Raw genomic sequence first — 19401 nt, forward strand, 5'->3', positions numbered from 1 at the left:
TTTTAGTTCAAGGTGGGTGGCTCTTCTACAAGGATAGACTATGTGACACGTCCCAGCACTCCTGAAACCCCTGATCTGCAAAACAACCACACACAACATCAGAACTGAGCAGGCTGCTCACCACCCAACCGTGACATCTACGGGATGTGATCCCGAATCAGAAGATGTCCCCTCCGAGCCACGAGCTGAGCTACTGGCACGAACTCCCAATCAGATCCTGACCAGCCTGGTGTCCCATACCACCAGGTGGCGCTGTGAAGCCCTGGATCTGCCACTGGGCCTTGGGCTACGCTAAGATGCAGGCGCGCGTCTGCGACACAATCCCTGATCAGACCTAGCACCTGGGAACGAGACTTGCTCCCAACTGCACACTGAGAACTGAACCCCCTGGGCCTCTCGGGCCCCGGCACCAAAAATAGCGAAGACCTATAAATAGTTCGCACCCTTGCCACTCAACCCGAGAATCAAGCCTGCCTAGCTCTAAGCCTCCCCAGGCTAACCTGAGCTAGTTCTATGTACCTAGTACACATCAGATACCAATCCGTGCACATGACATACTCCCCCTCCTCTAAGAAAGAGTTTGCTAAGAAATCCGGAAATGTTCTTTGGAGGTTTTGTAATGTCTCCCATGTTGCATCCTCCTCAACACGATCCTTCCACTTAATCTTGTATTCCGTGATAGTACGATTTTGAATCTGTCTTTCACGAAATTCAAGAATAGATTCAGGTTCGTGAGGAATAAAAGTCAAATCTGTAACTTCTATAATCTCATGAGGAGAAACAAGTTGATCATCTGCACCACCCAATACTTCTTTCAGTCTACTGACATGAAAGACTGGATGTATTCTAACATCAGGAGGCAATTCTAGTCGATATGCAACTGGTCCAATTCTTTTAATGACCTTGAATGGGCCACAGTATCTGGGGGATAATTTCGGAACCAAACCAGTACTTAGGCTCTTGGATTCCTTAGGAATTCTCAAATATACCATCGTTCCTTCAGAGAATTCTCTGGGTGAACGATGTCTATTAGCATAAAATCTGTCCCGATCTTGGGCACTTCTAATAGACTCCTTGGCAAACTGCAACATTTCCTGCATGTCTTGCAAGAAGTTCTTAGCAGTATCATTTTGAATCCCTTTTAATCCTACCATAACTGGTGACTTTGGTTGGAACCCGTACATAAGCATAAAAGGAATATAACCTGTACTAGAATGCTTTGCACTGTTGTAAGCAAATTCAATCATGGGTAGATAATCTTCCCATGAAGACTGTCTCTTAGATACATATGCCCGAAGCATGTCTTCAACTAATTGGTTGACCTTCTTTGTACTGCCATCAGATTGTGCATGATCCGAGGAACTCATACTTAGAGTAGTTTCCAACTTCTCAAATACAAGTGTCCAGAAGTTACTTGTAAACTTTGAGTCCCTGTCACTGACTATGTCAGATGGCAAACCATACAGCTTGAACAAGTGGTCCACAAACTCGTGAGCCAACTGAACAGCTGAAATAGTTGTTCTTGTAGGTAAGAATCTAGCCATTTTTGTCAAACGGTCGACTATGAGTCATGACCCTTGCGCGTGCGAGGTAAACCAGTAATAAAATCCATGGAAATACTTTCCCATTTATTACCTGGAATCTGTAAAGGCTGTAATAAGCCCGCGCTTCTAAGGCGTTCAGCCTTAGTAACCTGACAAACCCGGCAACCTACTACATAGTTCTCTATAAATGCACGCATCTTAGGCCAATAAAAGGTATGCTTCACAAGAGACAGAGTCCTATGTATACCTGGATGTCCCGCACTAGGAGCATCATGACACTCCCAGAGAATCTTGGATTTAAGGTCCAGAACATCAGGCACACAAATCTTTTCATTCCGGAACAGCAAGCCGTTCCTAATCATCCACTGACCTCCCGCCGCCTGTATCCTAGGTGGCACAATCCCTGAGTCCTGGTCAACCATGGAGCTCCCATCCTGGACTCTCTGCCAAAAAGAACTGAAATGACTATCAGTTGCGTATAGCCCTCTCAAGGATTGAAATAGGTCTGAGGATATTTCCGTAAATGACAAAGCATTTACAAACTTAACTCGACTTAAGGCATCCGCCACACTATTCAACGAACCCTTACGATAACGTATTTCGAAATCAAAATCCTGCATTAGCTCTGCCCATCTAGCTTTCCTTCCTCTCAATTCTGATCCATCACACACATACTTAATTGACTGGTGATCAGTCAATACAAGGAACTTTGAACCATACAAGTAGTGTCTCCAAACCTTGAGGGCATACACTACAGCATAAAGTTCCTTCTCAAGTGTGGGCCAACGATACTGGGTGTCGTCTAGCTTCTTACTCTCAAAAGCTACAGGTCTGCCCTCTTGGAATAGAGCTGCCCCAATCGCATAATCGCTCGCATCGGCCTCTAAAACATAAGGCCGGGTAGGATCGGGTAATGCAAGAACGGGTGCTTCCTTGATAGATAACTTCAAGGTTTCAAAAGCCTTGTTCATTGCATCATTCCAAAAGATCGGCTGGGTAGACCTGCGTCCACGACCTTTCAATATGTTGGTCAAGGGTGCCGTGATATGTGAATAATCACGCACTGACTTCCGAAGAAATACCGTAAATCCTAGGAAAGAACGAAGTTGTTTCACAGTCTGAGGGATAGGCCATTCTAAAACCTTCTGGATACGATCCAGATCAATGCTAATACCTTTAGAAGAAATCTTGTGTCCTAAGTAAATGATCTCCTTCATAAAGAAGTCACATTTACTCATCTTGGCATAAAGCTTATGCTGTCTTAGAACAAGTAAGACAACCCGGAGGTGTGCTATATGATCCTCAAGCGTTTTACTATATACCAAGATGTCATCTAAGAACACTACAACAAATTTGCCCAGAAAATCCTTGAACAAATCGTTCATCATCTGCTGAAAAGTAGCAGGAGCATTCGTCAAACCAAAAGGTAATACGAGGAACTCGTAATGACCATACCTAGTCCGGAATGCGGTCCTATCTATGTGTTTAGCATAGATACGGATTTGGTGATAACCCGTACGCAAATCAATCTTAGTGAAATACTTCGCTCCGGCCAAACGGTCTATCAAATCATCAGAACGAGGTAAAGGATAGTGGTTCTTAATTGTAACTTTATTTAGTCGTTTATAATCTATACACATTCTCCAGGAAGAATCTTTCTTCTTTCTTAAGAGGACAGGTGCACCCCAAGGTGATTTACTTGGGCGGATATAGCCCATATTCAGGTAATCCTGAAGCTGTAAAGCTAACTCATCCTCCTCTACCTGGCTCATCCTATAAGGTGGTACACTGATAGGTTGAGCCCCTGGGACTAAATCTATGTGATGATCTACTGCCCGTTCTGGAGGTAAACCTTCTGGCAGTTGAGCTAGGAATACGTCTTTAAAATTATCTAACAACATTCTCAATTCTCGGTGTTCAAACACACTTAATTCATTTTTGTTAATGACCGAAACAACAAATGAAGAAAGTGGAGTCAAAACACACTGATAGACATCATAATGAGAATTGTTCAATATATTCCGAAGCTGCATCGCAGATACAATAGGCCCTTGAGAAGGGGGGATTTGATCACACTGAATACAAAATTGGGTGTCCTTGTCTACAAAAGAAAGCGTATGCTCCGTCCATCCGATCTGGATATTGTAGGTTTTAAACCACTCTATCCCGATCAGCAAGTCTACATGCTCTAACTGCATAACATAACATGTGAGAGCTCCCGTGTAGGCTTGAATCCGGATGGGAAGCGCTTCAACCTTGCGATCCCAAAACTGCTTCCCAGCTGGAAGCTGCACCTCGTAGGTGTGGTCGCTAGGTACTGTGGACAGTCCCATCTTCTGCACAAATTTGTAATTAACAAAATTGTGAGAGCTGCCCGGATCAAAGAGAATGTGAACCTGTTGGTCCCTAACTTCTCCATAAACTCGGAAAAGATCATGGGAACCAAACAACGAAGTATTAAAGGTACAATTACAAGAAAGGGGGCAGGTAATGACATTTACTGAAATACCTGTCATCGTGACTTGGTTGGCTCCCTTGGCTGCGGTGCGTGGACCCGTTCCGCTTAGGACACTCATTCTTTGTGTGGCCCCGCTCCTCGCAATAAAAACACCGACCTTCTTTCTTGAGCGTGAGAGTGCGAAGGAAACGGGCCTTACCATTCTTCGCAGGAGTTAAGCTTTTCCTGGAGGCGTTGTCCGTAGACTTCGTCTCCCCAATACCAGTTGCATGCTGAAAGAACTTGCGTTTGTTCTTTGCGCTCGTCTCGGTAATTGTGGTTGCCTTGGTACCGGCCATGGTATCATCATATATGTGCGTATATGTCATGGCCTCCTGCAATGTTGTGCACTTGTTATTCTTAATCTGTAACTTATAGGAGTCTGGCAAACCATCCACGAAAAAACCTAACAAGGTTACAGGATCCATTTTAGTGGCCCTGGTTTGCAGATCCCTAAATCCTTGAAGATAAACTTCAAAAGTTAAATTCAATTTTGACATATCGAGGGCCTTGAGTTTGCCGACGATATCGTAGTCATCTTCCTTCTTCAGGAACTCCTTCCTGAAGATGCCCTCAAAATCTGTCCAAGTATCAGGCTTAGGCTGGAGTTCTTTCCACCAAAGCAAGGCTTTACCTGACATAAACCCTGCTGCAAGCTGAATTTTTTTCTCATCTGGATAGGGGTGGAATTGGAAGTGTACTTGCCACTTGTGCAACCAAGTGTCAACAACCTCCTTTGTTCTTGATTTTTGGTCACCTAGAAAGGGATCCGGAGTGATATTCGGGCCTAGCACTGAAGCCATGGCATCCACATGCGTGAGTGCCTGAACCGTGCTAGCCAGAAGAGTCAGAGTTGCTTGTATCCCCTGGAGTTGCTGTGTCAACCCCGATTGATTAGCATTGACCTGCTCGAATTTGCCATCAAGAGCAGTCGTAAACTCACTGAAGGCTTTTTTAGTTATCAGGTCGTCATAGAGACCCTGATCATCCTCTCCCACTGGAGTGTAATCTAAGTCCTGCTCTCCCATAGTGAACTCGGGATTTGGAGCATCAGACATGGCTGAAATCTGATTTGATTACGTACGGAGAGAAATAACTGACTGAAACGAAGCACAGGGGAGGATGGAGCAGAAGAAAACCGTCCCGAATAAAGCTGACGGAAGGAGATGCTGAAATCTGGCAAATCGGAAGACCACTAGTCCCGGAGCCTCCCCGAACCCGCAAACCGGAAGCGTGTGTTGCAGTAGTAGCTGTACGGTCTGCTGATGTAGGCCGTACTGTTGCGGGCGTGGCTGGTACGGCTGCTGACGTGGCCTGTACGGCTGCTGACGCAGGCCGTACTGTGGCTGCAAGTACTGTCTATTTGCTTTGTAATTGGGAAAATAGAAATGAGTCATGAATTTTGAGTGGGCCAGATGACTGCATGGCCTCCATAATGTACTAAAATAATATGGAGAGCACATGCCAAGCACATGGAGGGCATGTGGAGGAGTGTGGAAGAGTGTAAAGTCAAGAGGAATCCTTTTAGAATTTCAAGGTGGTATATGGAGGATGTTGACATATGGAAAAGAGAGGGTTCCTATGGGCTCCAAGGGGAAAGACTCTTGACTTTCTCAATTTTTAAAGAGTCATGAGGATTTTGTGATGGGACACTTGTAAAAATGTGCCCAAAAGGACATTTGATGGTGACCCATGTCCTTATGTCACTAGGGGGTGAAGGAATCTATTGGCTGAAAATGTACTTCTAGCTTGTCAATGCATATTCCAAACAGGTTAAAGAGGGCAACCTTGTTTCACCCCCATATTATTGCTCTATAAAAGAGACCTCTCTCCTCCCTCTCCTTCTTTCTTAGTTATGCCATCACTTGTATCTAGCTTTGCCTATCTTTTCCCATCTCCCTAGAGCATTAGGCTCTCACTTTGTACCCCTCTTCTTGCTTTTGATGTTTTGAATAAAGTTCATGCTTCCTTTTCCTCATCCTTCTTCCATCTTCTCTCTCCTCGCTCTAAAGCTTAGTGTACCCACATGAGTGAGTCATTTCTAGATCTGTGTTAAGGGTATTCTCTACTCACCTCAATTTGCCATGTATCTGGGAAGCTACTTCTCTGCTGAAGGAGATCGTTGCCCTTTCCATAACTGCAGTCGGGTATGGACAGTTTTGGCAGTCTTTCGTAAAACGGTCATAACTTTCTACTACGAGCTTCGTTTTGAACGAAACTTATATCAGAATCTTCGTTTTTTCAAGATCTATCTGTTGATGTATTCATATATTGGTTCCATTTAGTAGAATAAAAGTTATTGTTGTCTGTGATAGAGAGTGTGAGGGAGATAGAGTAGGGAGTAGAGAGACTCCCTGCACACACACAATAGTGGGGATAATCACAATGAGTAAGTGGTACCTCCCCAAGTACACACATATATATTATGGATAAGGTAGTAACCCTTAAGTACATCAAAGTACAAATGTGTACTTAGTGTACTTAAGTGTCCTACACTAAAGTACAACATAAAGTACTATTTACATAGGGTGGCCAGTGCCTTTACCCCAACAACCTCCCACTTAAAGGCAGTGTGCCCTCAAGGAGAGAAAGAATATTGGCCTCAACCAATACCCATAAGAGATCTGCAGTGTGCAAACCTCTCTGCAGCTAACCCTTTGGTTAACAGATCTGCCGGATTGTCATCTGTATGCACCTTAACAAGCTTAATTTGCTTGTTTTCAAGCACCTCCCTGATAAAGTGATATTTCACATCTATGTGCTTCGTCTTTGCATGAAAGACAGGATTACGTGCCAACTGTATGGCACTCTGACTGTCACAATGCAACAATGGAATCTCCAATGGATAACCCAAATCTGCCACTAACCGAGATAGCCATATAGCCTCCTTGCATGCCTCAGTGGCTGCAATGTATTCTGCTTCTGTGGTAGACAATGCAACGCATTGCTGCATTCTAGATACCCACGATACTGCACCTCCAGTGAAAGTGAAAACGTATCCGGTAAGTAGACTTCCGGGTATCAGGGTGACCGGCATAATCAGAGTTTGTATAACCTTGCACTTTTGCATCTTGACTGCCGAAACATATACACAAGTCCTGTGTACCCTTCAGGTATCTCATGACACCTTTTACTGCATTCCAATGCTTTTTGCCAGGTTTAGCCATGTATCTGCTAACCACTCCCACTGCAAACGCAATATCGGGCCTGGTTGCAACCATAGCATACATGAGACTGCCACATGCTGATGCATACGGAATCTTTGACATCTCAGCTTTTTCAGCATCTGTCTGAGGGCTGTCCAAAGCACTGATTTTCACATAAGGAGGCAATGGAGTACCAATACTCTTCCCCCCCTCCATGTGAAATCTCTGCAAGACCTTGCCAATATATTCCTTCTGAGACAAGTATAGCAACCACTTTTCCCGATCCCGAAGTATCCGCATACCCAATATATGGTTGGCATCACCAAGATCTTTCATATCAAAGGTCTGGTGCAATCTCTTTTTCAAGGCATTCATCTCATTATGAGATTTTCCAGCAATTAACATGTCATCCACATACAAAATGAGGATAAGTAAACTGCCATCTGAAGCTTTCTTGGTATACAAGCAGTGATCAATGTCACTTCTCCTGTAACCCTGGGTTCGCATGAATGTATCAAACTTATGATACCATTCCCTGGGTGCCTGCTTTAGACCATAAAGACTTTTCTTTAGTTTGCATACAAGCTTCTCTTTTCCCTTCACTGTAAAACCCTCTGGCTGCTGCATAAAAATTTCCTCATGTAAATCACCATGAAGAAATGCTGTCTTGACATCCATTTGGACCAAGTCCATATCTGCATGTGCAACCAATGCTAATACAGTTCTGAGTGTTGTCATCTTAACAACAGGAGAGAATATCTCGTCAAAGTCAACACCATATTCCTGCTTGAACCCCTTGGCAACCAGTCTGGCTTTATGCCTTGGCTTTTCACCAGGTGTGACCTTAAGTCGATAAACCCATTTGCATGGCAGTACCTTCTTACCAGTAGGCAAGGATACCAATTCCCAAGTGCCATTCTTGTGAAGGCTGTTCATTTCAGCCTTCATAGCAAGATCCCATTGAACCTTGTCTGCCCTCTGCCTAGCCTCTCTGTAGCATGAAGGCTCTCCACAATCAAATAATCAATGCCTGGAACAAATCTTTCTGGCTGCCGCGTCGGTCTAGATGACCTTCTAACCCAATGACCATCGTCTTGAGCTGGCTGTCCAGCCTGTTCATCACCCTGATATGGTGGCTGTCCCATGTCTCCTGGCTGCATTTGCATGTCAGGAAGATCACCTAACTGTGCTTCATCCATTGGGATGTTTTCTGCCATACCTGGCTGTCCATTAGGACCTGCTGCAGCATCATTTAATGGCTGGTTATGCTGCTGTTGTGGCTGATTTACAGCCTGTTCGTGTTGCCCATGATGCCTGTTATCATCAATAGTTACTTTTAAAGGTCCCTGCTGTACAACAGGTTCCTTGAACATGATGGTTTCATCAAACACGACATCATTGCTGCGTATAAGTTTTCTGTTCTTGGGATCCCAAATCCTGTAGCCCATCTCACCTTTGTCATCGTAACCTAGGAATATGCATTTAAGAGACTTTGGATCCAGTTTAGTTCTGTCCTCCCTGCGTACATGCACATACACGACACAACCAAAGACCCGTAGGTGTTTGTAAGACGGAGGCTTGCCCGTCCATGCCTGTTCAGGCACACCACCACATAGTCTCTTGTTTGGTGACCTGTTAATAAGGTGCACAGCTGTCTTTACAGCTTCAGCCCAAAATGTGTGGGGCAATGCAGCATGTGACAACATGGATCTGACTTTCTCTTGAATGGTCCTGAACATTTTTTCAGCTGTACCATTCTGTGGAGGATCATATGGTGCAGACAACACTCTTTGAATGCCCTTTGCCTCACAGAATTGTTGAAATTCTTTGGACAAATACTCTCCACCATTGTCAGATCGTAAGGCTTTCAGTTTTTTGCCTGTCTCATTTTCGACCAGTGCAACAAACTTAGTGAAAGCCTTGAACGTATCACTCTTCTTTCTGAGAGTGTAAACCCACACTTTGCGGGTGGCGTCATCTATGAATGACAGTATGTACTTTGAACCTCCTAAAGAGAGTGTAGGCATCTCACACACATCTGTATGTACTAGCTCCAAGAGCTGTAATTTCTGATCTGACCTTCTCTTATGAGGTATTTGTACTTGACGACCGTAGAGACAAAATTCACATTTCTGTAAATCTGAATATTTTAGACTCGGCAAGTAACCAAAATGAGCCAATTGCTCCATTCCCTTAATACTCATATGGCCAAGCCGGCTATGCCACAATGAAATCTTTGGCAGCTCGGTGGCATTTACATCAGAATGCGGACAATGTCCAGCATGAAGTGAGTACAAAGTATCAACCTTAGGACCCCTGGCAATAGCCATTGCCCCTTTGCTGATTTTCCATTTCTGACTGCCAAAGGTGGTATGATAACCATCGTCATCCAACAACCCTGTGGAAATCAAGTTTTTCTTCACCTCAGGAACATGCCTGACCCCTTTGAGCATTAACTGCTGGCCATTTTCAAGCACAAGCCTGACATCACCTATGCCAATGATAGAACATGCATGGTTATCACCAAGAAAGACCACTCCCTTTTGCCTTCCTGCATATCTGACAAACAGATTTCTGTAGGATGTCACATGAAAGGAAGCACCTGAATCTATAATCCAGGAAAACATATCTGATCCATCACCAGCATGAAGTGTATGAGCCTCCAGTGAAGAGGTGAAACATATCTCATGTCCACTGTCACTGTCACTAACATAAGTAACATTCAGCTCCTCTTTTTCTTTGCCCTTAGACTTGCCTTGAGTCTTGCCTTCTTTGGCTCTCTGGTCATTCTTCTTTTGAAAACACTTTTCTCAATATGTCCCTTCTTGCCACAATAGTTGCATACAAGATCACTCTTAGAGCGGGACTTGCTCCTCTCTCTTTCTTTGTCTTTTCCACGTGTTTTGGACCTGCTGCGTGCATTCAAAGCATTTGACTTCCCAATAGCATTGTTCTTTCTGTTCATCTCTTCCTGTAGAAGAGCACTCTCCACATCTACAAATAACAGAATGGCTTTTGAGTTGCTGGTAGAAGTCCTGAATGTGTCCCATGACTCAGGTAGAGAACATAGGATGAGTGTAGCTTTCAGCTCATCATCGAGCTTCAACCCTTGGTTGATCACCTGGCTGAATATGCTGTTAAACTCAATAATATGAGTGGACATAGCTGTCCCCTCCTTCATTTGAAGACCAACAAGCTTTTTTAGCCAGTAAGCTTTTCCCGTGGCACTTTTCTTGGCATAAGTATCCTCAAGACGTTGCCACATCTCCCACGCAGTAGGTTCATCCCTGATGCCTACAACCAGTGAATCAACAACTGTAAGCATAATGGTCGACCTGGCCAAGCCGTCCATCTTCTCCCACTGCTCATCAGTAACGTTGGAGGGCTTAACACCCTTCTCCTTTATAGGCTTGTACTGGTCCTTCTGCATCAGCACATTGTAGCATTGTGTCCTCCATATGTCGTAATTTTTAGCTCCTTCGAGCTTCTTTATCTGAAACAAGGACGACACATCGCTGCCGGAACTCATGGTAAAGAAAGTAGAGTTTGACTCCCTGTAGAAAATTCCCCCGCAGCGGAAGTACGATCAAAAAATGAACTTGGTACTGTTTCAGTGGCACAAAACCAACTGAATATTTTTCTCCCACTTGCTGCAGAAACAGTACAGCAAGCTGTTCCTGTCTTTTTTCGCTGGCGAAAGTGCGGTACAGCTGCTTCAAATCGCTCCAGAAAAATCCAGAACTGATATAAGAAAAAAAACAGCAGTACTTTTTGACTTTTTGATAGTCAAATATGGTCAAACCTGCTGTTTGACAGTCCCGGACTGTCAAAAAAAAACAGTAACTGTAAATCTCTGATTTTTTGATGAAAATCCCTGATTTTAGACCTCCATATGCTTCATAAACTTCCCCCCCAACTGAATTTGCAGTTTGGAAGTAAGGTGGCTCAAAAGCCCTTTGAATGCATGAAGAAAATCAGGGATGTGACTTCCAATATGAGAGATTGACCTTTGACCAAACACTGTAAGTTAAATTTGCACTTTCAAAGCATAATAGTGCTCCACAAGATAGCCTGATGCATGTAGAGTGCTCCCACTTGACAAATTTCCGGTCAGGCTACAAAAGCCCCAAATTTGACTAAAGTCAAACTTGGTCAAAATCGACCAAATCTGTACCAAATGTGATTGTACTTTCAGCAACAAGCTAAAGCATTTGTCACAAGCATAATAGCATCAAAAGCCCCTTGAATTGGCAGCACATTCCGTGCATTGACACAGTAAATGGCATCAACTGCTACTGCTCACACAAGGCGTTTGACTGCAAATCCATTGAGTTGCATCCAACAAAGCATACACTGCAAGTATCAAGTACAGATCTGTCCAATGCATACTCTCAGTGCCACCACTGTGTACAATCACTGGCCAAGTGATAAGACCTGTCTCAACACTGTTTGCGGCATAATGCCTCAGTGCGAGTGTAAGCCCTGCCCCAAATAGAACACCTTGCGTACCTTTGCACGGTACCCTGCCTGCTGGCTGTACTTGTACGGTGTACTTGCTGTTGTACTATGCACTCGATTTTCGTGCAAAACAGTACCTTCGAAATGTTGACAGAGAACTTGTTCCTGCTTTGATTGGAGTGCACGCAGCTGTTGCAAGATATCTTCAGCACATTTTTTCAGGGCAAGTAGAGGTTGGCAATGCAAGTGAGGACAAACCCGTTTCCCATCTGGTCATCGTCCAAGAAGGACTACTCGGACTGGTCGATCTTGCCGTCGAGGACCTTTCCGCAGAGAAGACATATCAACCGACCTACAGTTTGTCCTCACAATGGGTCTCGATGTTGGATTCCACGTAGAGGAGGAGCTGGGCCAGTTTTGTCTGGTCTGGCCGACCTGTGTCGGCCGGTTTGGCTGACCTGTGTCGGCCGGTTTGGTCGACGTGCGCCCTACAGCCCTGGCCACGCCGATGCAGCCGTGCCTTGCAGCCCTTGCCAGCGACGTGCAGCCACGCCCTGCGCCCTGGCAGCCGCGCCGATGCAGCCGCGCCGTTCACGCTCTTGCAGCCGCCGCTGCAGCCGCGCCTTTGCGCGTTGCCTACGCTCTTGCAGCCGTTGCAGCCGCCGTTCGCGATCCGCCGCCGTTGCAGCCGCCGTTCGTGATCCGTCCGTCGTTGCAGCCGTTGCAGCTGCCGTTCGCGATCCGTCCGTACGGTTGTACGGACGTCGTACGGCCGTACGGGTCGGTCCGTACGGAAGGGGTAGGCTAGGGAGAGGAGAGAGTGGAAGAGGAGGGAGAGAGCCCGTTGGCTCTGATACCAGTTGATAGAGAGTGTGAGGGGGATAGAGTAGGGAGTAGAGAGACTCCCTGCACACACACAATAGTGGGGATAATCACAATGAGTAAGTGGTACCTCCCCAAGTACACACATATATATTATGGATAAGGTAGTAACCCTTAAGTACATCAAAGTACAAATGTGTACTTAGTGTACTTAAGTGTCCTACACTAAAGTACAACATAAAGTACTATTTACATAGGGTGGCCAGTGCCTTTACCCCAACAGTCTGAGTGGTCGGGTCTGTTGTTTGGAGCAGTTTTGAGAACCTTTCGTAAAACCGTCATAATTTTCTGTTCCAAGCTTCGTTTTGAATGAATTTGATATCAGAATCTTTGTCTTTTCGAGATCTATGTTTCGTCCCAACCGTTTCATTGAGCCAAATCAGCTCTATCAATTCACGCCTTTCACATCAGTTCACATTGTGTTGAGTCAAAAGATGTTCTTCCAATAACGGCTCGCCCTTACTTTTGGTTCTTACGGATTAGCTCAAATCAATGCTTCCCCTCAGCCTTTCTTATTTCTAATGCTAGAGTACAACTTCACCTTTGACGTCTATATCTTTGTTTTGATCTGAGAAGAGAGAGAGTGAGTGTCTCTTTAAGCTTCATCTAATGCCCAAATCTCTTCTCTCTTCTTCAATTTGTGGGTTGAGGCGTGACCAAAACCAAACCCCCAGTTTTGTGTCATAGTACACTATATCATCAATTGGTGGGATGCCTTCTTTATCTCACCAACACATGCTTAAATATTTCTTTCAAAGCTGAGGTGTTGACATCGGACAATTGTGCTATTCATTCCTCAGTAACTAAAGGGAATTTAGGACTATCGTATCAGAGCATGGAGGATACAGGAACCTCCCACTTATAAAGAAATACCAAAAGGGGCGCCAAGGTTTCGGGTCAATCTGTGTCTTTCTTTTTTTTGATTAGGAGCATTCTAGTTCCCATTTCACTGGTTGATTATTTACTGAATTGATTATGTGAGAGCATTGGCTGGTTATTTGTGTTTTACCGCCCTTTTGTTGGTCTTAAGGTGGTTTTCACTCTACTACAGGTTATTGTTTCTTGCTTGGATTAGTCTCATTTCTTGGTCAAGCAAGACGCTGATGACAATGGCTCTCTCATCGACAGAAGCAGAGTATTGCGCAGCAAGAGTGGCCTCATGCAAGGTTGTTTGGCTCAAAACAAGCATGAAGCATATTGAGGTGGATTGTCATTTCATCCAGAAGCTGATTGAGGATGGCGTGGTGGAGCTTGTTCGTTGTTCAACTTGAGAGGATATAGCTGAACTTCTGACGAAGGCACTTTCTTGGGAGCAGCTGGAGTATTTCTTTCAGGGGATTGTATGTAGGCCCACCGCCTACCACTTAGCGGGGGTGTTGAAATATGACAGTGCCTGCCCGTGATCCCTGGGCAGGCACCTTGTTGGGGTGTGGGGGGCGGGGGTTCCATTTTGCATTGGTTTTTGAGGGCTGTTTAGCCCTGCTTTGGTGCAGTATGAGCTGCAGGAGGCTGCAGTACCATATTATAGAAAGCAGTCTGCTCAGTCAGCTAGCGGCCAGTCGGACAACCCTGCTGGTCGACTGACATGTCAGCCTGCGGGACTACAGGCAACCAGTCCAGGGGCTGTTTCAGGCCCTATATAAACTTCTCCCTCCTCAGCTCTTCTAGTGCAATTTTTTTCCAATTCCAATGCCCCTTTGGACATATTCCTCTCTACCCTATCCTACCTAAGCCTCCCTCGAGGTACGTGGAGCTGGAGATCTGGTGCAGCAGAGGTTTCTCAACATTGTTAGGACCATATCGTGACAGTTTGTACATGGTTCAATGCTACAATAAATTTACAATTCAGTTCACTGTGTGTGCTCTGAGGTTTTACAGAAGTTGAATGTGTGAATTGCACGTGTTTGCAACACTCTATCCAAGGCAAGTCTTTCTCTATGTTTTCTACAGGTCCTGCCCACATACCTTTGGACATGGTATTTCGACTTGTGGGCACGATCCTGTTCTTCCTTCGTCTCCTGGTGCTGCTGCTGGAGGTGCTTTAGGCAGGGCTCCTTGTTGTGGACATTGCTGCTCCTCCATGCCAGGCTTGGAAGGTGTGATGCGGAAGCATATACTAAACTCAGAAAAGACACATAAACATGTTCTTGCTGTGTAAGAATGAAAATAGGGAAAAAAGGATTGGATTGCATGCCCCCCACCCCATCCCCCTGGTGGGTTTATGGGGTGGGGAGAAAGAAAGAGACTATCATCTTAGGGAAAATAGGATTGGATTGCATGTCCCCACCCCCCTCACCCCATCCCCCTGGTGGGGTTTTGGGTAGGGAGGGGGGGGGGGGGAGAAAGAAACAGACTATCGTCTGTTTATTCGCTGTTTGCCAATAGGCTGAATACAACTGTTTACCTGCAAGCTGAATGCCTGAGAAAGTGTCACTGTAGATGAAGGGGGATCACTGCCTGTAGGTGGATATGGAGAGAGGCAGGAAGACCTCTTCTCCTGCTGCTCAGGGCCTGCTAAGTCTTCCCTGGGACTGCTGGAGGCTGTGGGCTGTTGACGCTGACTGAAGGCTGATCAAGATGAGAAAGGGGGAGGGGGGATTCCTTTATATAGGTTTTGGACGCTAAAACATAAGAGCTATGGAACAACTGTTGTGATTATAAGCAAGTAGACGTTATGGAATAGATTTCACGATATAAGATATTGCGGTAAATTATTTCAATCTCAAGTGGTGGGTTGCCCTATCAGCTAGATGGTCTTAAGCATTTTTTTACTTGGATGCTCGTTTGGGAAATACTAAAATGAAATCGTGTAGTCTTCACAAGTAGTTGTAGTTTGAATGAAGAGAATGTGGAATGAAGAGAATGTGGACTACTTTTTGATTAGCCTTTTCCTTTAGTGCTAGCCTTTGTCGCGGCTGGGTCTGGCCTTTACCGCCGACAGACTGACAGAGAGTCTGTACAAAGACGTTCGTATAAATGGATGCTCGAGTATGTGTGGGTGTGTGGATTTGTATGTGTGAGAGCATGTGTTTATACTTTGTTCTACACCCACTGTTGAGCGCTGATGATGTCAGTGGGGATGCCATAGAAGCTAGTCTTTGCTATGGATGATGGAGTTTATTGTTTACAACCTTATGTGTGACTATCATGAGATTGAACTACTATGTGTTGTGTTTTTAGAGTATGAGTTTGGACATGTTCCTGGATTCATCTGGATATATGTTTTAAAGAATAACATTGATGTTTTCTTTTCCTGTTAGAAGCTTTACTAAAAGAGGTATGTTAGGGTCTTGAGCAGACTATACTTCTGCAAATGAAGAGAGTCAGGAGTGCGAATTTTGTTGAAGATTAAGAAATGAATGACAAGGCACACAAAACATCTTACACTTATATCACAAAACAAATGCCTTAGCATGGTTTAGTAAATGCCTGCCTTTATTAGGTCTAGTTTTATTTGGTCGGGGACTTTAATATGTGGGAAGGGACAAAAAAATGATATCAGACTTCGCTGAAGGTTGTTATGGAGAGTCATTAATGCTTCACATGCTGCATGTGGTAGCTAAGCCTGGTGTCCAATGCATGGATTTTATGCTCCACTGCTCCTTTCAGAGTGTTGAATAGTAATGAATACATGGAGCATGATTACTTGGTTCTCTGGAGGGCTTAATTATGGCAAGCTTTAAGTCCATGTTTGTTGCTACACCATTGTCTGCTGTTTTGAAAGTTAGTGACATAGGTAATTCTCTTTGATCACTACACATCGAAGAGTCAGTGATTTTTTGATCATCTTTTTTTTCTTCTGACTTTTGGATTTCACCACTTGTTAGGTGGTAGAGTTAGATTTTCTATACCCAAGTGAAGGTATTCATCGTCGATGGGATAACGGGTATCGCATAACATCAACAGCTGCAACTTGGGACCAGGCTGCTTTTGTTTTAAGTGTGCCCAGAAGGAAGCCAGTAGATGAAACACAAGAGACTCTTCGTACATCAGCCTTTCCGAGCACACATGTAAAGGTTGGCTGGCTGAACAATCTGCAATGTTTTAAGTTTAAGTTACATCTTCTGCTCATTGCAAGGTACAGACTTAGGCTTACTTTGTGTTTTTTTGCAGGAAAAGTGGTCGAAGAACCTTTATATAGCTGCTGTGAGTTATGGGCGTACTGTATCATAAGCCTTAACAAAGTTGGTCTTTGTCATCCCTCCCATGTAAGGGAGGGTGTATGCTGTCTTGTACTCTTTGGAAGGGGAACTAGCAACCCCAAAGCTGCTTAAGCTGCTCAAATGGGAAGGCAGGGCTGTATGTAGTCAGTTTAGTCACATTTATATTTTGAAATCAAATATCATGGGCCATGTCAAAGGTGCAGTTGGCGAGTGCTTTTTGTATTGGTTGGCATTGCCTCACCTCAACGGAAGACTGGTAGGTTTACTTTTGAGTCTTCTGTAATAATGCCTCCCCTTATCAACAGCTCCAGATGGCACTTGTCTCATGCTTCCGTACTGGCAGGTTGTATACTGGGTCTTGCAGAGAAGGGACAGCTTGTCGTAATAATCAATTGTACTTTTCCAGATTATCTGGAACTTTTATTGACTGCAGTGGTTACACAACTGGCAACATGACTGGCAACAGTGTGGGTGGCATTTAGATCGGGGCTCTCTTTTTCTCCCCGTGGGGGTTATTGCGGCAATCTGGAAAAAATTTGGAAGTGTAGGGGTTGCAAATTCTCCAACGGCAGGGAGAATAATTGACACACAGCCTAGGATTTGGGAGCAAAGCAGAGGAAATATCACAGTACCGATCATATACACATTAGACAAGGCTGGCTTAAGTTCTCATGGTTTGCTTGTGCCTTGGAATATTTTATACCTCTGTAGGTTATTGTCTAGTAAACATGTTTTTTTGGGTTGAGGATTCTGTGGTGCTAGGTTGGTGTAGATGTAACTTTGTTCTTGTGCTAGAACGTAGCTTGTCCTTTAACAAAACTTTAAAGGAAGTCTTATATTCATACACGAAGAAAGGTTTTCAACAGAGTACCTTGATGGAACTCAACGTCTTGGGGCACTGTTCTCAGAGCTTGACAGCACTTGCTTTTTAATATCTATGTGAAGGATATCTCATATGTTCTCCAAATGGTTTTAGTTTAGGAGGAAATTTATTCGTCATATTTTGGGTAAACAGAGTTTTTATCACTTATTTGACTTCCTTTTTTGCAGATATATCTCCTGCAGCCCTGCTGTCATTTTGAATGGTATGCCGACTCTACCTCATATGCTTGCTAGCTGTACAGTCGATGTCGCTGGGGTTACAGTTTATTGAGCGTTGTACAGCCGATGTCGCTGGGGTTACAGTTTATTGAGCCATAATTTTTGAAAGAGAAAACTAAGATTGGTGATGTTACTGAGAATGCATGGATTTGGGTGTGCACGTGCAAAGCAGGTTGGGTGTGGGTGTGCACGTATGTGCATGTGGGGGTGTGCGCATACCGAAGCATGTGCATGCATGTATTCAGGAGGTAGATTGCTGTGATGCTGATCATGTTGGGATGTGCACACATGCAAGCATGTTCATGCATGTATTTAATAGGAGGTAGATTTCTGTAATACTGATTTCTGATATGGTTATTATGTTCGAGTTTTTTCAAAATCATTTGCAGATGGAAGTGTTGCACAATTTCATCCCTTGAGAATGCTGCTTGATATTTTCTTCTCAGTGGCCTCTAGTTGTATAAAACAGTTTCCTGATTATCTGGCATTGAAGTCTGTTCTTGAAGACATCTTTACAATGTTCATTTTCAATAGTAGAGATTGAATTTGGAAGATTGGTTGTTAATAAACAATCCCCTCGATGTTTTGCTGATTCAGGTTATTTGCTTTGCGTAGTTTTTAGGCTAACAATTTTAGCTAGGAATCACCATTACTCTTGATGGCTTTTCTCCTGGCCTTTGTTGCTGAGGTGTAGGCCTAACAATGTGGGCTTTGGTTTCAGAAGCTCATATCCAGGGATCAAACCTCTGGGGTCTTAGTAATTACTTGGAGTCCCTACACCTTGTTCTTTTTGGTTTTTTTGGGGGCAAGGGCTTGTGTTCGAGAGACCTCTCTTACGGGACTCCACACATAATGAGGGGGTGTAGGTGTGGCTAGCCATGTGATGGAGCAAATTAAAACAAACAAAGCTTGTTAAACTTGCGTTGATTATTCGATCTGGTAACTCGAGTTCTGTTAACAATAAGTAATAAAAGAATATAGTTTTGACATGGAGTTGTTTGATCATAGATTGGAGCGTGTTGCAGAGGTCTTTTAGTTTTTGTGGATCATGTTTGGCTGCTTTTTCATCTAGAGTGTTGAATAATGCTAATCTCTGCTTTAAGACAAACATCTGAGCACTCTTTTTATTCTGCAAAGGTTTTGGCATTGTTGTTTGCTTTGTACCTCCTGTTCTCAATCAAATTCCAGTTGACATCTTGAAACCTCATTTCAGAACTTTGTTTCAAAGACAATTATACTGTTCTACTCGGAGAGAATCTATCAAAGTTACACTAGTAAAGGTGTTTAAAAGATGTTTTCACCTCAAAAGTGGAAACCTACTCGAAGTATTCCAGGCTGCAATGCTTGTCTTCTAGTCTTTGAATGCAATTGATCCGCTGTAAAGGCAGTTTTTTTGGGTGTCCCAATTGAACAATACACAAGGGTCTCCCAATTGAACAATGCACAAGTAGGCAGCAGGACGGTTGCACAAGCAACCATGGGTGCAGTATGCTAGGTCATTCATTGCACAATGTTAGATTAAATCTACAACCCATTGACGGTATGCAGAGAAAGAGATGTACTGGTTGCACTTTCATGCAGCGATTCTTATATGACAGATTTGAATGTTT

The 19401-nt window shown here is 44.1% G+C and overlaps 1 protein-coding gene across 3 annotated transcripts in view; it reads left to right on the forward strand.

The window, feature by feature from the left end:
- The window catches only part of LOC147904339 (casein kinase 1-like protein HD16), a 39835-nt gene extending 21126 nt beyond the window's left edge, over positions 1-18709 (forward strand). The window contains exons 14-16 of one of the 3 annotated variants that reach the window (XR_015542233.1): positions 16355-16543; positions 16641-16946; positions 17034-18709. Coding sequence is in view for 2 of the 3 variants with exons in the window: in XM_087386015.1 (XP_087242141.1) it covers positions 16355-16543; positions 16641-16700 (249 nt within the window). In the remaining variant the exon portion in view is untranslated. Of the gene's footprint in view, positions 1-16354; positions 16544-16640 lie in introns of all 3 variants that reach the window. The other 2 variants (XM_087386015.1, XM_087386027.1) reach the window with 2 other exon arrangements.
- Positions 18710-19401: the final 692 nt, after the last annotated feature.

This window comes from Dipteris shenzhenensis, chromosome 2 (genome assembly GCF_047967505.1).
Source record: "Dipteris shenzhenensis isolate YYH24624 ecotype China chromosome 2, Dip_SZ_1.0, whole genome shotgun sequence".
Lineage (NCBI taxonomy): Eukaryota > Viridiplantae > Streptophyta > Polypodiopsida > Gleicheniales > Dipteridaceae > Dipteris > Dipteris shenzhenensis.